This window comes from Ostrinia nubilalis, chromosome 7 (assembly GCF_963855985.1).
Source record: "Ostrinia nubilalis chromosome 7, ilOstNubi1.1, whole genome shotgun sequence".
NCBI lineage: Eukaryota > Metazoa > Arthropoda > Insecta > Lepidoptera > Crambidae > Ostrinia > Ostrinia nubilalis.
The window spans coordinates 10644957-10660935 of NC_087094.1; the positions used below are offsets into that span (position 1 = coordinate 10644957).

The 15979-nt window shown below is 36.3% G+C and overlaps 1 protein-coding gene across 1 annotated transcript in view; it reads left to right on the forward strand.

Moving 5' to 3' along the window:
* Positions 1-200: 200 nt before the first annotated feature.
* The window catches only part of LOC135073491 (zeta-sarcoglycan-like), a 30389-nt gene continuing 14610 nt past the window's right edge, over positions 201-15979 (forward strand). The window contains exons 1-2 of the mRNA XM_063967676.1: positions 201-448; positions 1410-1865. Of these exons, the coding sequence (XP_063823746.1) occupies positions 1783-1865 (83 nt within the window). The 5' untranslated portion in view covers positions 201-448; positions 1410-1782. The remainder of the gene's footprint in view (positions 449-1409; positions 1866-15979) is intronic.

Below are 15979 nucleotides of genomic sequence, written 5' to 3' on the forward strand. Positions count from 1 at the left end.
CGCGTAGGAAGAATTAGATTTTCGTAACGTATTCTCAGAATTCTCACTCCGTCTCACGTAGCTGAATCTGTATGGGATTTAAAGAAAATAGGACTTAATATCTATAGGCATATGGTTGATATTTGCTGGTGTATGGCGTGTCGTACAGGACGATTCAGGAGCAAAGAGTAAAGTTCGCAGTCGGTTCCGAGCCTCGCTGGCAGGCGAACGTCTCTGGTGCTCCGGGCGCGACGCGCGGTTCAACTTATTTCGTAGCAACTCTCGTAGCGTTGTAGTCGTTTCCGTAGAAACTTTGTAGTGCCAGTTTTATGAATTGTGTTGAATACACAATGTAGCTAATGTAGGTTACTGTTGAAGTCTTAATTAAATATAAAACAAAAATGAAAACTATTTCGTATGTGGTTTATTTAAAAGTAAAGTAAAATAGCATTCTTATTAAAATTAAAACGTAAGTATACAAGACATTTATTTTTAAATAAAAGGCTTTTAACGTCCATGTGCCTAAGTGTTTTAATGAATTTGATAGAAGCAGTTATACAACTGACATATTTTTAATAACAAGAGCCGCTTGTGATAAATTCAGGCTTGTTGGCAAATGAAATTAAATTGTGTTGCTCAATCTTGTAAATAAATAAGAGCGAATGTAAATCGTAGTTAGCGTGAGCGAGTGGCACGGCTGCAGGGCGACGGCGATCCCGGCATATTTGCCGTTTCGCCGGCATTCCCCAGTTAATTAAAGCCCATTTGTACACTGTCTTGCAAAATATAATTTATGAAATGAGAAAACATTGCTAAATATTTGACTGAAATAATTCAAGTCCACTGCTCGTGATTTGTTATTCGAATTTTCTTTTGTTAACGAAGACGTCTTTCTTGAGAATTGTTATTAAAATTCCATACATTTCTTGTCCCTTAAGATTTATTGTTCAGATGGATTTAGTATAAAATATTAATGTGGCTTGTTCGAACATTGATAAACAACTGGCACCTCTCCACCTCCTTGTCGATGGCAAATAAGCCCGCCTCGATCCAAGCTCCGCCTACCGAAAGTAAATATATTCTTATGTAAACACTCTTATGTACTTGCCGGTACACAAACCTTTTTGCCCTTGTTAGATACAAGTAACATACATCTAATGGTTGCTAAGGTGTCTATGTATTTATATAAATATATAAAATAATGAGGCCTTATAACATACTTTAATGTCTTCACACGAGGCACGTATGTCGAATAGACCGATAAAAGTGAACGCTTTAATTGTAACCTCACTCTCCTGAAATATTTATGTTAAACAATTTAGAGAGGCTTAATCGTCATCTTTTGAAGCTTAAAAGTCAGCCGCTTGACGGCAACCTAATTAGGTATCATTAGTAAAATATACATTCGTATCAAAAACTATTTTTTGCAGATTGCATTATTAAAGCGAGATGAGTAGACAATAACGCGCTCCCATTAAGTCCGAAGTTATAACTTGAGACCTAACCACGTAACTGAAGTTTAAAACGAATGGACACAAAAGGGTTTTTGGGAGGCGCTCTCTAGCAGGACAATGTTAACAAACAAAATCAACACAGCGGGCGAAACTTTCCCGCTGCTAAGAAGTCGAGGCTGTATACATTGTTGGGGAGTGAGCACTAACAAGCCGGCTATCCGAAGTAGTTGAGCGCGGATGGGCAAACGGGGAATAATTTTGGCCGCCACTCAGCAGACAGTTGGACTCTCTGAAACCTAAGTACGGTCAAGCCGCGCTATATGGAGGCATAGTTGGTCAGACCGGCAAGATGGAGTCGCAATCCTTGGGAAGAACCCGGCAGACTCCGGCCGCGAGAAACCATATCGTTTATACGGACCACAAAGGACGAAAGTGAGTATTTTTTTAATTATTATTAACGTCTTTATAAAAAAAATCTGTAGGTTTTTATTTTTAATCATCTAAATTATCTACCAAAAATATTAGATACAATAATTGAAGAATAGTTTTATTAAAACAAATAGATTTATATCTTTGACATTGTAACCATTCATATGTACCATGTAACTGTGCTAAAATGTCGTAGAACTAGGGTGCAAAATTAAATTCACAGGTTTTCATAAATACAAACTCATATAAAAACAGAAAAAATAAATGAATTAATTCTTCCTCATCGTCTTAAAATAAATAAGTGACCTAATTGAAATCGTTGTAACGCTTCGAATGCAATTGTTCCGCAAACGTTTTGATTGCGGAGAATAATATCCGACGGGCGAATTCGAAACCTTTAACCCAAACAAATGAGTCCTATTATTACTCTCAATTTAGTCTAACAAGCGACTTAGAGTCAAAGGTTCGACGAAGCGAGGAGCTCAATGGCCGTGAATTTTGTAATCTTCATTAATTTTCAACTGTAACTTCACTTAGGGCCTCCACCGAGTTTTGTTTTTACTCATTCCTATTGAAATACAGTGTTTTGAAAATCTGTGGTGCTTAAGTTACTAAAATGCAGGCATATTTTATACGAGCGCATGACGTTATCGTTCTTTTGGGTGTGAAAACCTTTTTCAGAAGAAGACCACGAAAGTTTTACATCCTTAAACAAGTGTCTTAAAATTTTAAAAATAAGTTACGCGGTCGAGTCACAGCCAAAGAAATTTTCATATAAATTAAGTGTAGAAAAGTTTGTTACCAGTGACAGAATGATGAAACTTTTTGAAGCATTTAAATTTTATTCTTCAGTACTCTACCATTATAATGCTTTTTATATTCTGTTTGACCTTAAGATGGTAGGCGACCCTGCATTTTAGTAGGAAATAGGTATTTTTAAATAGCTGTCTTATTATTTGGTTTTGATTCAACTTTGTGTTTAGGTACACATTAAGAGTAGGTACATACATATTAAGGGATTTAGTAAGTACATATTAAGGGAATATTATGACGAACCGTTAGATCGGTAACCATAGGGTTAAATTAATTAATATTTTGTAGGTATCGTATAATTATTGGTATAGATCGATTGATAATATTTCATGATTTATTAAATAAAGTGATTCTACACATAACTAATAGGAGATATTATAATATGACGTCATGAGCGTGTTATATTAATGTGACTGAATTATCAAAAGCATTAAAGAAACAGTTATTTATTGTAATAAAATAATATGAAATTCATCTCAAAGTCTCCTCATATTACGGCTGGATGGCTAATCTCTAAATGTAGGATTTGTTTAAACTAAATTAAATACATTATAACCATTCCGCAAAAAACGTACGTTTATTAGAAAAGTATTATTCAAATTCAAATTATTTATTGCATGTCACAAGGGTAAGGATTATTTGGAACAATCTTTATGGATACTTATTTAATATGTTTTTGTACACACGCTGGCGAAAAAAAGGTGACAATGTTTTATTATGTCCCAGCGGATATTACCTGGCAATATCAGTTTTATACCCGAAAGGAAAAATTTACTTAAAATGAATATTTAAATGAATAAAAATTGACTTAAATAATTACGATCTACAAATTGAGCATACAATTACTTACCAATGAATTACCGATTACGTAACACTAATTTCAAACTTGAAAAAATCAAGTGCCTCATATTGTGAAGACTTTTAAAATTGTAATGCAAACCTTGTGTAAGTAAGTTTTCACTAATCTTAAAAACAATTTTGAAATACTGGTGTCAAAATACATAGTGTAGTCAAAATAGACTGGTGCCAAAATAGTGTCCTGCTAAATATTAATGTGGCGTACTTTACATCGGTATTCGAAGGTGTGCTAGACCGCCGTTCAACCACGAATTAAGGCACCGGCGCGATCGGCCACGCTTGATTATGGTCTAACTAAATGTTAGATCTGCTACGGGTAGATAGCGCAATTTAATCCTTAGTACCTGAATAAGTAAACGGGATGGAAATGTTAGAAGAAACGTATTTTGCTCTGTATTTGGCAAGTTATATTCCGTTTCTACTTATCAATATTTTGATATTTTTGATTGTCATTTTGATATCACCCTTGAAAATATTAATATGCTTTAAAAACGATTTTGGAATGTTTTGATGATGTGTGTAGTTCGTAGCAATCGGCAACACCAAGTTCTATTAACCGTTTTCAGGAAACTAGATGAAAAAACTTATGTGCTACGGGGAAACTTACAAATAAATTCACTCGAAATGTAAAAGAAAAGTAAGCGGGTAGTTATAATAAGAAATTTGAATATAAATGGTCACACGGTCCACAGTAGGTAGACGGCGGGGGCCGCGCGAGAGCGAGCGAATGTGTGTCGCGGAAGGACAGTCGAGTTACTTGTACAGTTTCCGTTAGTCACATTTTCGCAACAAGGTATTCACATTTCGAGGACTGGAAAGTTGGCGTTATCGCGTTTAAAATAGAACGACAAACACATCTAGCTTTGTGATGCAAAATGGACACGTAGAGCCAGACAAACTGTTCGGTCCACTCATTTTATTTCGGTCGTAGCCGAAGCGGCTAACCCGTTTAAGTGTTTGCAAAGGGATGACATAGTTATGATTGTTGTTTGAATCTCGCAAAGTGGAAAATGACATTTTCATGCAACGATAATTCGCGTTTGGTGTTGCAGTTTTTCTCATTAGAGCCCTTCAACTGAGTCCAGCGCTGATTAATATGATAATGGCGGGGGCACGTTTTAATTCCGCTGAAATTACATGACAGGAAAATTTACATACATAAATAAATTCACGTGGATGGAGCTGATTGCGTTGTGCATAAACTTTCTTCGTACAAAGTAAATACTTCACACATTCCATATTCGCGTGGAGTTGGTCTCGACACGTCCCGAACTGCGTTTGGTAAGAACATTATAAGTACGAGTAAATGTACAAATTGATTTATTGAAGTTGAGCGGGTTCCCGAGTTGAGTCTGAGTATTTGCAGTCCTTTGCGTTACACAGATAAAGTGGAAATAAAAAAGAAACTTCACAAACAGAAATCCCCTTGTCGCGAGATTTACGAGCTGACGCACCTCCGGCGCAAATAAGTTATATGTAAATTTTATGTTCCGTTGAGATACACGACCTTAATGCAAGCATACATACTTGTACATTTCTTATGATTAGTAGTTTCTTTCAGTGAACGCATAATCATTAACGGCATCGAGTAGCCCAAAATAGGTTAATGATGAAAAAGTTCAAACTACATTAGCGATCAATTTCGAACTAATACAAATTGAATGAAAGTTTTAGTTAAACTAACAATTTGCTTTATGAAATCTGAATGAATGTAACCCAAGTGAAGGTGAGCTTTCCCTCGATAATTATGGGAGTCACGCGAACGATGTTTTAGGCATTGTAAATCGGAAGCACAATTAACTTTCTAGTCAATATTTTAAAAAGGATTGTTTTAAAAATGTTATTTAGTAGATACTCATAATAAATTTATACCTTACAGAAGGGTAACGGAAAAGGCTTTTCCGAAGTTACATACTTAACTGATTAAAATCTATGATCATCATATACATATGACCTTAGAATTTATAAAATCTACATGTTATCTATTTTTTAATTTATGAGCACGTATAAAATAGCTCGTTACTTTAAAACTTGTCTCACGAAAATAAAAACTATCTCACTTTTCCAACGTTACATTGCAACACACAGTCGTGATAAAGATATTATGCGTGCTGCTTCCCTGAATTGATTGTATTTAATGTATCTAAAGCTAAATTAACATCAACATAACTTTGTCATAAACGTGGTGCCCGTTCCGCCTATAAAAAGACATCCTATAATGGCCATCATATTAAACTGTATGCCAAGTGAAGCACGACTATACGTAGTAAGTGGATTTTGATGTTGTTAGCGCCATCTATGGGCGCAAGAAAACAACTCATGACGTCAAAGGCGCGGAACCAGAGTGAAGATCGCAGCTAACTTCGCGCCGCGCCGCCCTCCTGTCAACTTAAAATCGAACGTTTCAAACACTCGACAATTTGATCTCGTTGCATACAGTCTGTAAACCTATCACTTTAAATAAACGTTAAAACCGTAATTTCAATAATAATTAGTCATTGAAGAGACCCTTATTCCAACATAATATTCGAAAGTCTGAGCTCGAAACATGGTCCTTCGAGCCGGATGACATGTTCCTTCGCGCCGGATGACATGTTCCATCGCACCAGCTGACGGGATTCAAGATACCACAGAAGTCGATACCTGTTGCGTGTCAAGAGAGAAACCCTGTGAAAGAAGCAGCTCTGGAATAACGGTCAGGTTAAACCACTCCTTTCCCTTCCTATTTTAATCGATTTGTGCTAATATTGTGTCGCGTTTGCGGATTTCAGTCGATATTTCAACCGTTACAACTACCTACCTACGTTGTCGTGTTGGTGGGTGCCGGGTCTGCCTATTGCAACGAGCGTCGGGGTGATCTATACGATTGTAAGTACCTTTTGTTTCCTAAATTCTTCTCAAAATGAGCGAGGATAGCGATAGATCAAAGCTGAATGTACCAAAGTCAAGAGAGGGTAGTCATTCGCCTTCTAGAGAACTTAAATTAACCGTTTCAGACCTCAAAAAACAAAGAGGAATTCTGAAAGGTCGTGTAACTTCTTTTGAAAGCTATATTTTTAAATTTCAGAATTTGGTTATTACAAAATGTCAAGCAGTTGAACTAAATTTAAGAATTTTGAAGTTGGAATCAGTTATTGATGAGTTTTACAAAATTCAAGATAAAATCGAACAGTTTTGTGATGATAATGATCTTTCAATAAATATTGAGTACCGCGAAAGCTTCGAAGAACAATATTTTCGAAGTGTTTCTGTCGCTAAATTAATTATAGAAGACCAAAGTAATAACCAAAATTCGGTAAATACGCAAGTTTCAAGTGACAAAAATGCATCGTTACAAATTAAATTACCTGACATCAAATTACCCTCTTTTAGTGGTTCGTATGATGACTGGCTCGAATTCAAAAATTCGTATTTAACGATGATACACGGACGGGCAGATTTAAATGCGATTCATAAATTTCACTACTTGCGGTCATCACTTAGCGGTGGTGCTTTACAGGTTATAAGTGCATTAGAGTTCACAGCAGAAAATTATACCCACGCATGGGAATTGTTACACAATAGATTTCAAAATGATCGACTTTTGGTGCACAACCATGTCAAAGCCTTATTTTCGATACCTAATATAAATAAGGAATCTCCTTTGCTCATTAGAAAACTCATAGATTCTATTTTGCGAAATTTACGTTCATTGAAATCGTTGGGCGAGCCCACAGAATCATGGGATACACTAATTATATACTTAATTGTCTGCAAACTTGATTCTTCGACCGAACGCGAATGGGAAACTTATAAGGGAACACTTATTTCTGGTTTTCAAGGCCAAGAAATTAAACGTAAATTAATATTAAACGATTTGTTAACATTCCTGAGAAATAGAGCTGATTTGTTGGAAATGGTGAACGTTAGTAGTAACGCAAATAGTGCTCATAGTTTTCACAAGCCCCCTAATTCTCATTACAATAAATATCACAGTAAACAATTTCATGATTCGAAACCGCAGGTAGCACAAACACACACTCAGAGTTATGTAGCTACAAATAACGGGAAAACGACCAAACGTAACCGTTGTTGTGAGATGTGTCGCGGAAATCATGCTTTATATATGTGTAGTATGTTTTTGAATTTATCAATCGAGGATAGGTACAAATTAGTAAATGAAAAGAAACTTTGCCATAATTGTCTGCGCGGTGGCCATTCTATAACTAACTGTTATTTCGGGCCGTGCCAACAGTGTAAATGTAAACACAATAGCTTGTTACATAAAGAATTAAAAGAAAATACAATGTGCAATGTTAACCCTGAGTCAAGCACATCTCAAATAAAGTCGACCGTAATGCATTCATCGTTAGGTTCGCATTGTCACAATAATTTAAACACCGCTCAGCTGACTACTCAAACAGAACAAGTTTTGTTACCTACCGCGCTAGTTGAAGTGATCGACGAAAACAATATGCGACACACAGCCCGCGCGCTTTTAGATAGCGGTAGTCAGCATTGTTTTGTATCAGAAGCGTTTTGTAAACGAATAAATTACACGAATTATATACAGTCCATTGTTCAAATTTCTGGAGTGGGACAGTCGGTCACACAATCCAATAAATTATGCGATTTAAATATACGATCAAAATTAAACGATTTTTATACGCTTATTCGGTGTTATGTTTTGCCATGTAATATAACATCATTCTTGCCAACAATGAATATTAACGTAGAATCAATACGAATACCTGAAAATATTCAACTTGCAGATCCTACTTACAATATACCCTCTGAAGTTGATTTATTGATTGGAGTGGATGTTTTTTGGGATCTTTTAAACGAAAATAAAATACGATTAGCATCAGGATTATATTTACAAGATTCAAAATTAGGTTGGGTCATTTCAGGACCTATTTATACGAATAAATTGCAATCGAAAAATAATACCGTCCGATGTAACTTTATTCAAAATGTCGGCATAGATTTACAATTAAAAAAGTTTTGGGAATTAGAAGAGTTATCAAAAAAACACACTCTTACTAATTCCGAACGTGAATGCGAAGAAATATTTATAAATACAACTAAACGTGAATTAGACGGCAGATTTTCAGTACGTATTCCACTGAAAGATTCAGCCGATTCTTTAGGTGACTCCTATACGACAGCTTATAAACGATTTATTGCATTAGAACGAAAATTAAAAACAAAGTTGTGGCTGTGTAAACTCGATTGGGACGATCCCGTCCCAAACGATGTCTCAATTAAGTTCACAAATTTTGTTGATTCAATTAAAAAATACTTATACGAAATAAAAATTCCACGATTCATAAGGAGTATTCATACTAAACGTTTAGAATTACATATTTTCTCAGACGCGTCACAGGAAGCTTATGGCGCTTGTGCTTATGTACGATTAATACTGAATGATAACACTACACGAATGAATTTACTATGTGCAAAAAGTAAAGTAGCGCCGCTAAAAACTATCAGCATTCCTAAATTGGAGTTGTGTGGTTCGTTGATAGGTGCACGCTTATATAAAAATATTATCGATTCTCTAAGCTTAACATTCGATTCTGTTTATTTCTGGACAGATTCGACCATCGTCATTGGTTGGTTAAGTATGTCACAGCATTTACTTAAAACATTTGTCCAAAATCGAGTCACAGAAATTAATGAACTAACAAATGATACATTGTGGTTTCATGTTGAAAGCCAAAATAACCCAGCTGACTTAGTGTCAAGGGGTTTAAACGCTGTCGAACTCAAAAATAATAATTTATGGTGGCATGGTCCCAGTTACTTGCATTGTTCTGAGTGGTCACCTAGCAAACAACCAATGACATATTGTAAAGACTTACCTGAAACAAAAACTACAAGCGTAAGTACTTTATGCATCAATTCAGAAAACATATTCGATTTTGATAGATTCTCATCTTTCAACAGATTAAAACGTACGGGGGCCTACTTACTTAGATTTATTTATAACGCGCGTAATAAACAGCTGAGGCGAACCGGTTCCTTATCTGCCGCTGAGTTGAGCGAGTCGCAGCAAATGTTGTGTCGATTCGCACAGATGCAATCGTTTCCCTCGCTTTATAACAACTTACTCAAAGGATTGCCTTTAGAAAAATGCAAGGAATCTAATAAAGTTATCGGTTTAAATGTATTTTTAGACAGTTCTAAAGTAATTCGTGTTGGCGGGCGACTTTGTAATGCGACCAACTTTGAGTTTGATAAACAACATCCGATGTTGTTGTGTAGCAAAAGTCGATTTACAATACTTTTGTTTGAATATCAACATAAAACGTTACTTCATGCGGGACCTCAACTCATGTTGAGCACTATCCGTGAAAGTTGGTGGCCGCTAGCAGGTAGAAATCTTGCCAGAAAGGTAGTACATCAGTGTGTAACGTGCGTTCGTATGAAAGGCAATGTTTTCAAACCTATAATGGGAAATTTACCCGTGGAACGATTAGAGTCAGGTTTTCCTTTTTTACGTACTGGCGTAGACTATGCCGGGCCAGTCTTTATACTCAATCGCAAAGGGCGAGGTGCAAAATTAATTAAAGGTTATATCTGCCTATTTATTTGTTTTGTAACACGATGCATTCACTTGGAACTCGTAAGTAGCTTATCAACAGCTGATTATATTTTAGCTTTAAAACGTTTTATGTCTAGACGAGGGAAACCTCAAGAAATATTTTCCGATAATGGAAAAAACTTTGTCGGTGCAGAAAAAGAATTTCCGCTTTATTCTAATATTAATTGTAATAAAATAATCGATTTAGCTGCAAATGATGGTATTACATTTAAATTTATTCCTCCCTATTCTGCTCATTTTGGGGGACTTTGGGAAGCAGGGGTCAAATCGTGTAAGTATCACCTGAGACGCATACTAGGCAATGCTCATTTAACATACGAGGAGTTTAGCACGGTATTAGCACAAATCGAAGCCGTCCTGAATTCCCGTCCTTTGTCATGTTTATCCACAGATCCCTCCGACTACCTTCCTTTAACTCCATCCCACTTCCTCATTGGCCGCTCCCTGACCGCTCCAGCCGCTGTTGACATCACCGAGGCACAGACTAGACGCCTGACACGCTACGACAGGATCGAACAGCTTCGCCAACACTTCTGGAAGCGCTGGGCCACTGAATACGTCACTGAGCTTCAAATTCGAACCAAGTGGAAGACAAACACAAATGAAATAAAACTGGATAGTCTAGTTTTAATCAAGGATGATCAACAACCACCACTCAAGTGGAGATTGGGAAGAATTGCTGAAATTTTTCCCGGCAAAGATGGAGTTGCACGCGTCGCAAACATTCGAACATCGACTGGAATAGTGAAGCGGGCGTTTTCAAAACTCTGTCCTCTTCCGCTTCATACAACAAATGAAAATGAAGATTGCATCGCTTCAATCAACAATCAATGAATCTAAACGAAGACCGAAGAACCTACTATCGGACTACATTTTGAAAGTCAATCATGAGCTTTCAAGGCTGGCGGTATGTTAGCGCCATCTATGGGCGCAAGAAAACAACTCATGACGTCAAAGGCGCGGAACCAGAGTGAAGATCGCAGCTAACTTCGCGCCGCGCCGCCCTCCTGTCAACTTAAAATCGAACGTTTCAAACACTCGACAATTTGATCTCGTTGCATACAGTCTGTAAACCTATCACTTTAAATAAACGTTAAAACCGTAATTTCAATAATAATTAGTCATTGAAGAGACCCTTATTCCAACATAATATTCGAAAGTCTGAGCTCGAAACAGATGTTGTTCCGACGTGATATTTATTCATTGAATTAACATGCTGCAAATGCAAGCACAATTTAAGCGCTATTTTCCGGCCAAAATTTCTGTTTGTCAATTAAAATATTTTGAATCACCGAAATCATTTCAGTGGCGGTTAATTTGATTACTCGGAAGCTCCACAAAAGATAACGAAATATTGCAGTGTGATGCATCTGCTTTGTGTTTTATGCGGAAACAATAAGGTGCTCTTCTGTTTCATTGTTCGTGAGTCGAAATATTTCGTTGAACGTACGTTTTGTCTATAAAGGTTTTCATCGGTGCCGTAATGAAAAGGGTTGTAATTTTACATTTGCCTAAAGTAACTAAAGGCCCGTTTCGTTTGTTAGGTACGAACATATACTTGTAAGCTTTGTACCTTCCGGGTGAAGCCGGAATAGAGATAAAGGCCACTCTCTTTCTTGAACGTTAAGTAAGACGGTTTTTATGCTGGGGTAAACGTTTTTATTTTTTGTGCGATAATAATTTAGAGACAGTGCTATTTTATTTCACTTCTGTACTTAAATTGTATGTTCGTGTAGCTGAAGCTAACTTTTTCCCACCGTGTCGTCTAATGTTTTTATTGTTAATTAGGTTCTAACTTTAGTTTTAATTTGAAGTGATGCTTTTAGTTGTGTATGTACGTACACCTTATGTTATTTTTTATTTCTTTCAAAGTAATTAACTACCAGCTAAGTAGACTTTCTTCAGTCATATAGACTTAGTTCTATCTACTCGTATAAAGACATATCTACTTATAAGACATGGGGAACGGGAAATGACATCAGTGTTGCGCGTCACGTACCTACGCCTTGCTTGCGCTTGTTTGTACAACCACAGCGTTAACCATTTCCAAATTTATTGCCCTTTTTAAATCTCTAAAGACTTGCTAAAACAATTTGTTCGTAATAAATTGACGTCAAGATTAGATAAAAAAGAGAACATGACGCCAGTATTAATATTTATAATCAAGTTGTTTGTTATTAATATTAACTAAACTTAACCTATCACAAAACCAGAAACCCTGAAACATCAGTGAGGAAATAAAAATGACTTTGACATATTTGATCCCAAAAGATGCTCCCATACAATGATTGCATACGTTAACACCTATTTGCAACAAAAATACGTCAGCGCCTTGTGAGATACAGATTTATCGTGCGCAATCACAGATCAGATGTTGGTATTCCGTCCAAAGCCCGGGAGAGCAAGCTCGTATCGGCTGAATTATTTACATGCGCGTTACTCTTACGACTACAGATGTGCACGAAAACATAACTTCTATTTCTTTCAACAACCTTTGAAGGGTCGATGGAATTGAAATGTTTTATTGCGTAGCACGAGACGTAAGCGACGCAGCATTTATGCGAAGTGTTTGCCCTTTTTTGTACACTCCAAATATTTTCTTTGCCGAATCAAATCTTAGATTGGAAATATTGTGCCAACAGAAAAAGTATTTTTATTTTATCGAAGAAAGTATACGTGAAAATCTACAAAAGAACTATTTACGAGTACAAGGGAAACGGTCTAGAAAAATCACAACTACATTCTTACTTCTTTGATATGATAAGCACACATCTCTGAATGCGATGCATTGAAATTATTGCAATTGCACATTACCATTAAATAATTTAAATATTGCTTAAGTTTTTTAAATCCTTGCTCAAATAAAGATAAAAGTTAAATTATTTCGAACACGTAACCACGTATGGGTAAAATTATACTTATTCTGTTGCTTTGGATGTAAGGACATTTAAATTCCACTTCATATTGGGTGCAAGTAGTTTACGAGAGTGGGACGAGCAACTTTTGCTGAACTAAGTGCTGCGGGCTCGCGTCTGAGCATTGTCATCTCCTCATATTGGGAAGCTGTATTATTATCATTTGTGTCAACATATTAAAAATACCAACTAAAGGAAAGAAATACAAAAAACATTTAATTAAGGCATAGATTCAATAAACAATTATTTGAATTTCCGGACAAAAGAATTTGCAAATCACTTTTTTCCCTCATAGACTATCTGGGGGCATAATCAATATTAAAATGAAATAACAATTACGTAACATGCAATGCGTGAATCATACTATTCACAAAACTGAATCTTCTTCCTTTAATTCTTTAATTCTCACACCGCATAACTCATACAATGTCAATATTAGCGGACGTGTGAACATCATTTAAATTCCACTCCGCACTAAGCTCGAAGTGCGCAAAAGTGAGTAAGTTGTTACAGCCGCGTGAGTGGGCCAGACGAGCAAGTTCGACTAAACTGCCGGGAGCAGCGCGTCTGCGGCGAGTCGCCTTTGCGATTACTTCCAAGCGATTTCACGATCTCTGAATGATCAGTTACACCTGCACATCTGCGGCCCGCCACAAAAAGATTAGCGGCTTTAAATCTTAATACTCAGTTCATTGTTCATATTCAATTCGAAATACAGATTATTAATAATAAATAGTATTTATTTTCTCATCACAAACATTACAATGACACAAGTTATTAAGCACATTAACTTGTGTTTTATTAATTACATAAACTACGGAACTGTCTGTATTAATTTCAAAGTAACTAAGATCTACAATGCTAACTTAACTGTGCTATTTAGATATATTCTACGCGTTCATTACTTAATTGCAGTTCATATAATATTTTCCTGAGGGAAGAAAAAGTAAAGATACGAGTACTACGTAATTTCAAACTCAAATGGTCAGTGGTATCAATCCTGACTGAATTAGGACATGTTGCTGAAATCTCGAAATATAACTTAGTAATAAGACAATACAGGCCGACAATACAAAATAAGTATTTATAAAATGTTAACTTTGTTGTAAAATAATAAATGAAACATGTCAAGCATTTAGATTAAATTCATCCATTACTCAAGTCATTTCATTTCGAAGATACTTGTATAAAATAGTCGCTCGACAAGCCAAAACAGCAACAGAATCGTAGACGATAAAATGTAATTAATTCGAATTCGGCACAGATTGCTGAAATTTGATTCACATTCATTCGTCGCTTCACGAGCATGCCGTAAATATTACAATTATTTATGTTGAGGTGAATATTGTACGCCCAATTATTTCGAAAGGTCCTAAATGTCGGAGTAGTGAATTTTATTGTTCCAGGCATTCCAGTAAGGAACAAGTAGCGTGCATGTAATGGCATGGTAATGTGCTATGTCGCGTTTCATACTAATATTGGACTGGGTCTCGGCGTTTAGGAATATTTAGCCAAAATCGTAGCTTAAGTATGCTACGATGAAACAATTTAGGATCGATCGGGTTGAATTTGCATTTAAACGGATATTCAAGAGTCCTAATCTTAGTCGTTGATTTAATAAGCCTGCTCGAAAACATTATAATTTTAAACATAAGCAAGCGAAGTTAATACGCGTCATTGTCTAAATTGAAAGAGCGCGGGGCACGAGACAGGCGTCGTATCCCCTCAGAGATGTAAGCGTTGTTTTATGGTCGTCGTGCCGCCAACAAACTTCGGCAACTGCTTTATGATCCTAATTTATAAGTGAGCGGCGTCGGGAGTATTTACGACTCTTTCTGGGAGTCCTCCCGCGAGTGCGTTCAGAGCTCGCAGGCGCACTAAAGCGGCCGCGGTGTCTCCGCACTTGCATCCGTGTCGAACTGGCGGTTAAATGATTTTGTACAACATCACTACTCGCTGTAGTAAGGTATGCGTGATAGATGTTAGGCCGATTATAGACTTCGGTTCGTAATCGTTCTACCATTAGTCAACAAGCCACCAACATCTGATCAATACTCAAAGTTACCTACATGTCTTAACCAAAATAGTTATTTTGATGTAAAGTATTATTATATCAGTAGGCCTAAGATGCGCGCCGTGATAACTTTTATCGACGTCAAAATGTATGGGCAAAATCGATAAAATGGCTTGATAACCGCTTATCCCGGCGCGCATCTTAGGCCTACAGAATACACAAAATTTTATCTAGATGGATATACAAGTATATTCAAGCAGGCTCGCATTAAATTAACTTCTAGCGTTGGTGCTGGTTGCACTCATCACAAAGTAGAACCATTAATGGTGTTTTGAGAGCGGAGTCAGATGGTTAACTGGGCGCGTTTTCGTTTTCGGCAAACCGAAAATCCAGATCCCAACTAGCCAGTGATGCGCTCCTAGCTAAACTGAACGAACATGGTCAAAATCTGTGATGTCCAAATGTAGAGCTACTATGATTATAACTGCATTGTACAGAGCTACGTTATTTTTAAGCAATTTGTAGCACGTTATACTAAAGTTTAACTACGTGTTTCTTTGATGAATTGAAGCAAAAATATTTGCGCATTACTTGAATTTCGAAACGACACAGTTATGCATTTGTACGATTAAGAGAAATGTTATGCTAAATTTTTTGACTGCTAGATTACATTTACGGACTGCGTTTTATGTTAGAGTTGCTTATTTATAAAAGATTTTTTGGTATAAGTATGTACTCAGGTAACAATAGAATTTTAATCAGACTAACGAACAACAATTGATTTTTATTTATATAGATGACATATTTGATTTGATTTGATAATTTTTGTAAGGAATATTTTAATTGGCGACATTGATAGGTACTATTAATTTAATTTTACATTGACATTTTTTTAATCATTTGACATTTATATTATTGAATCCTATAATTT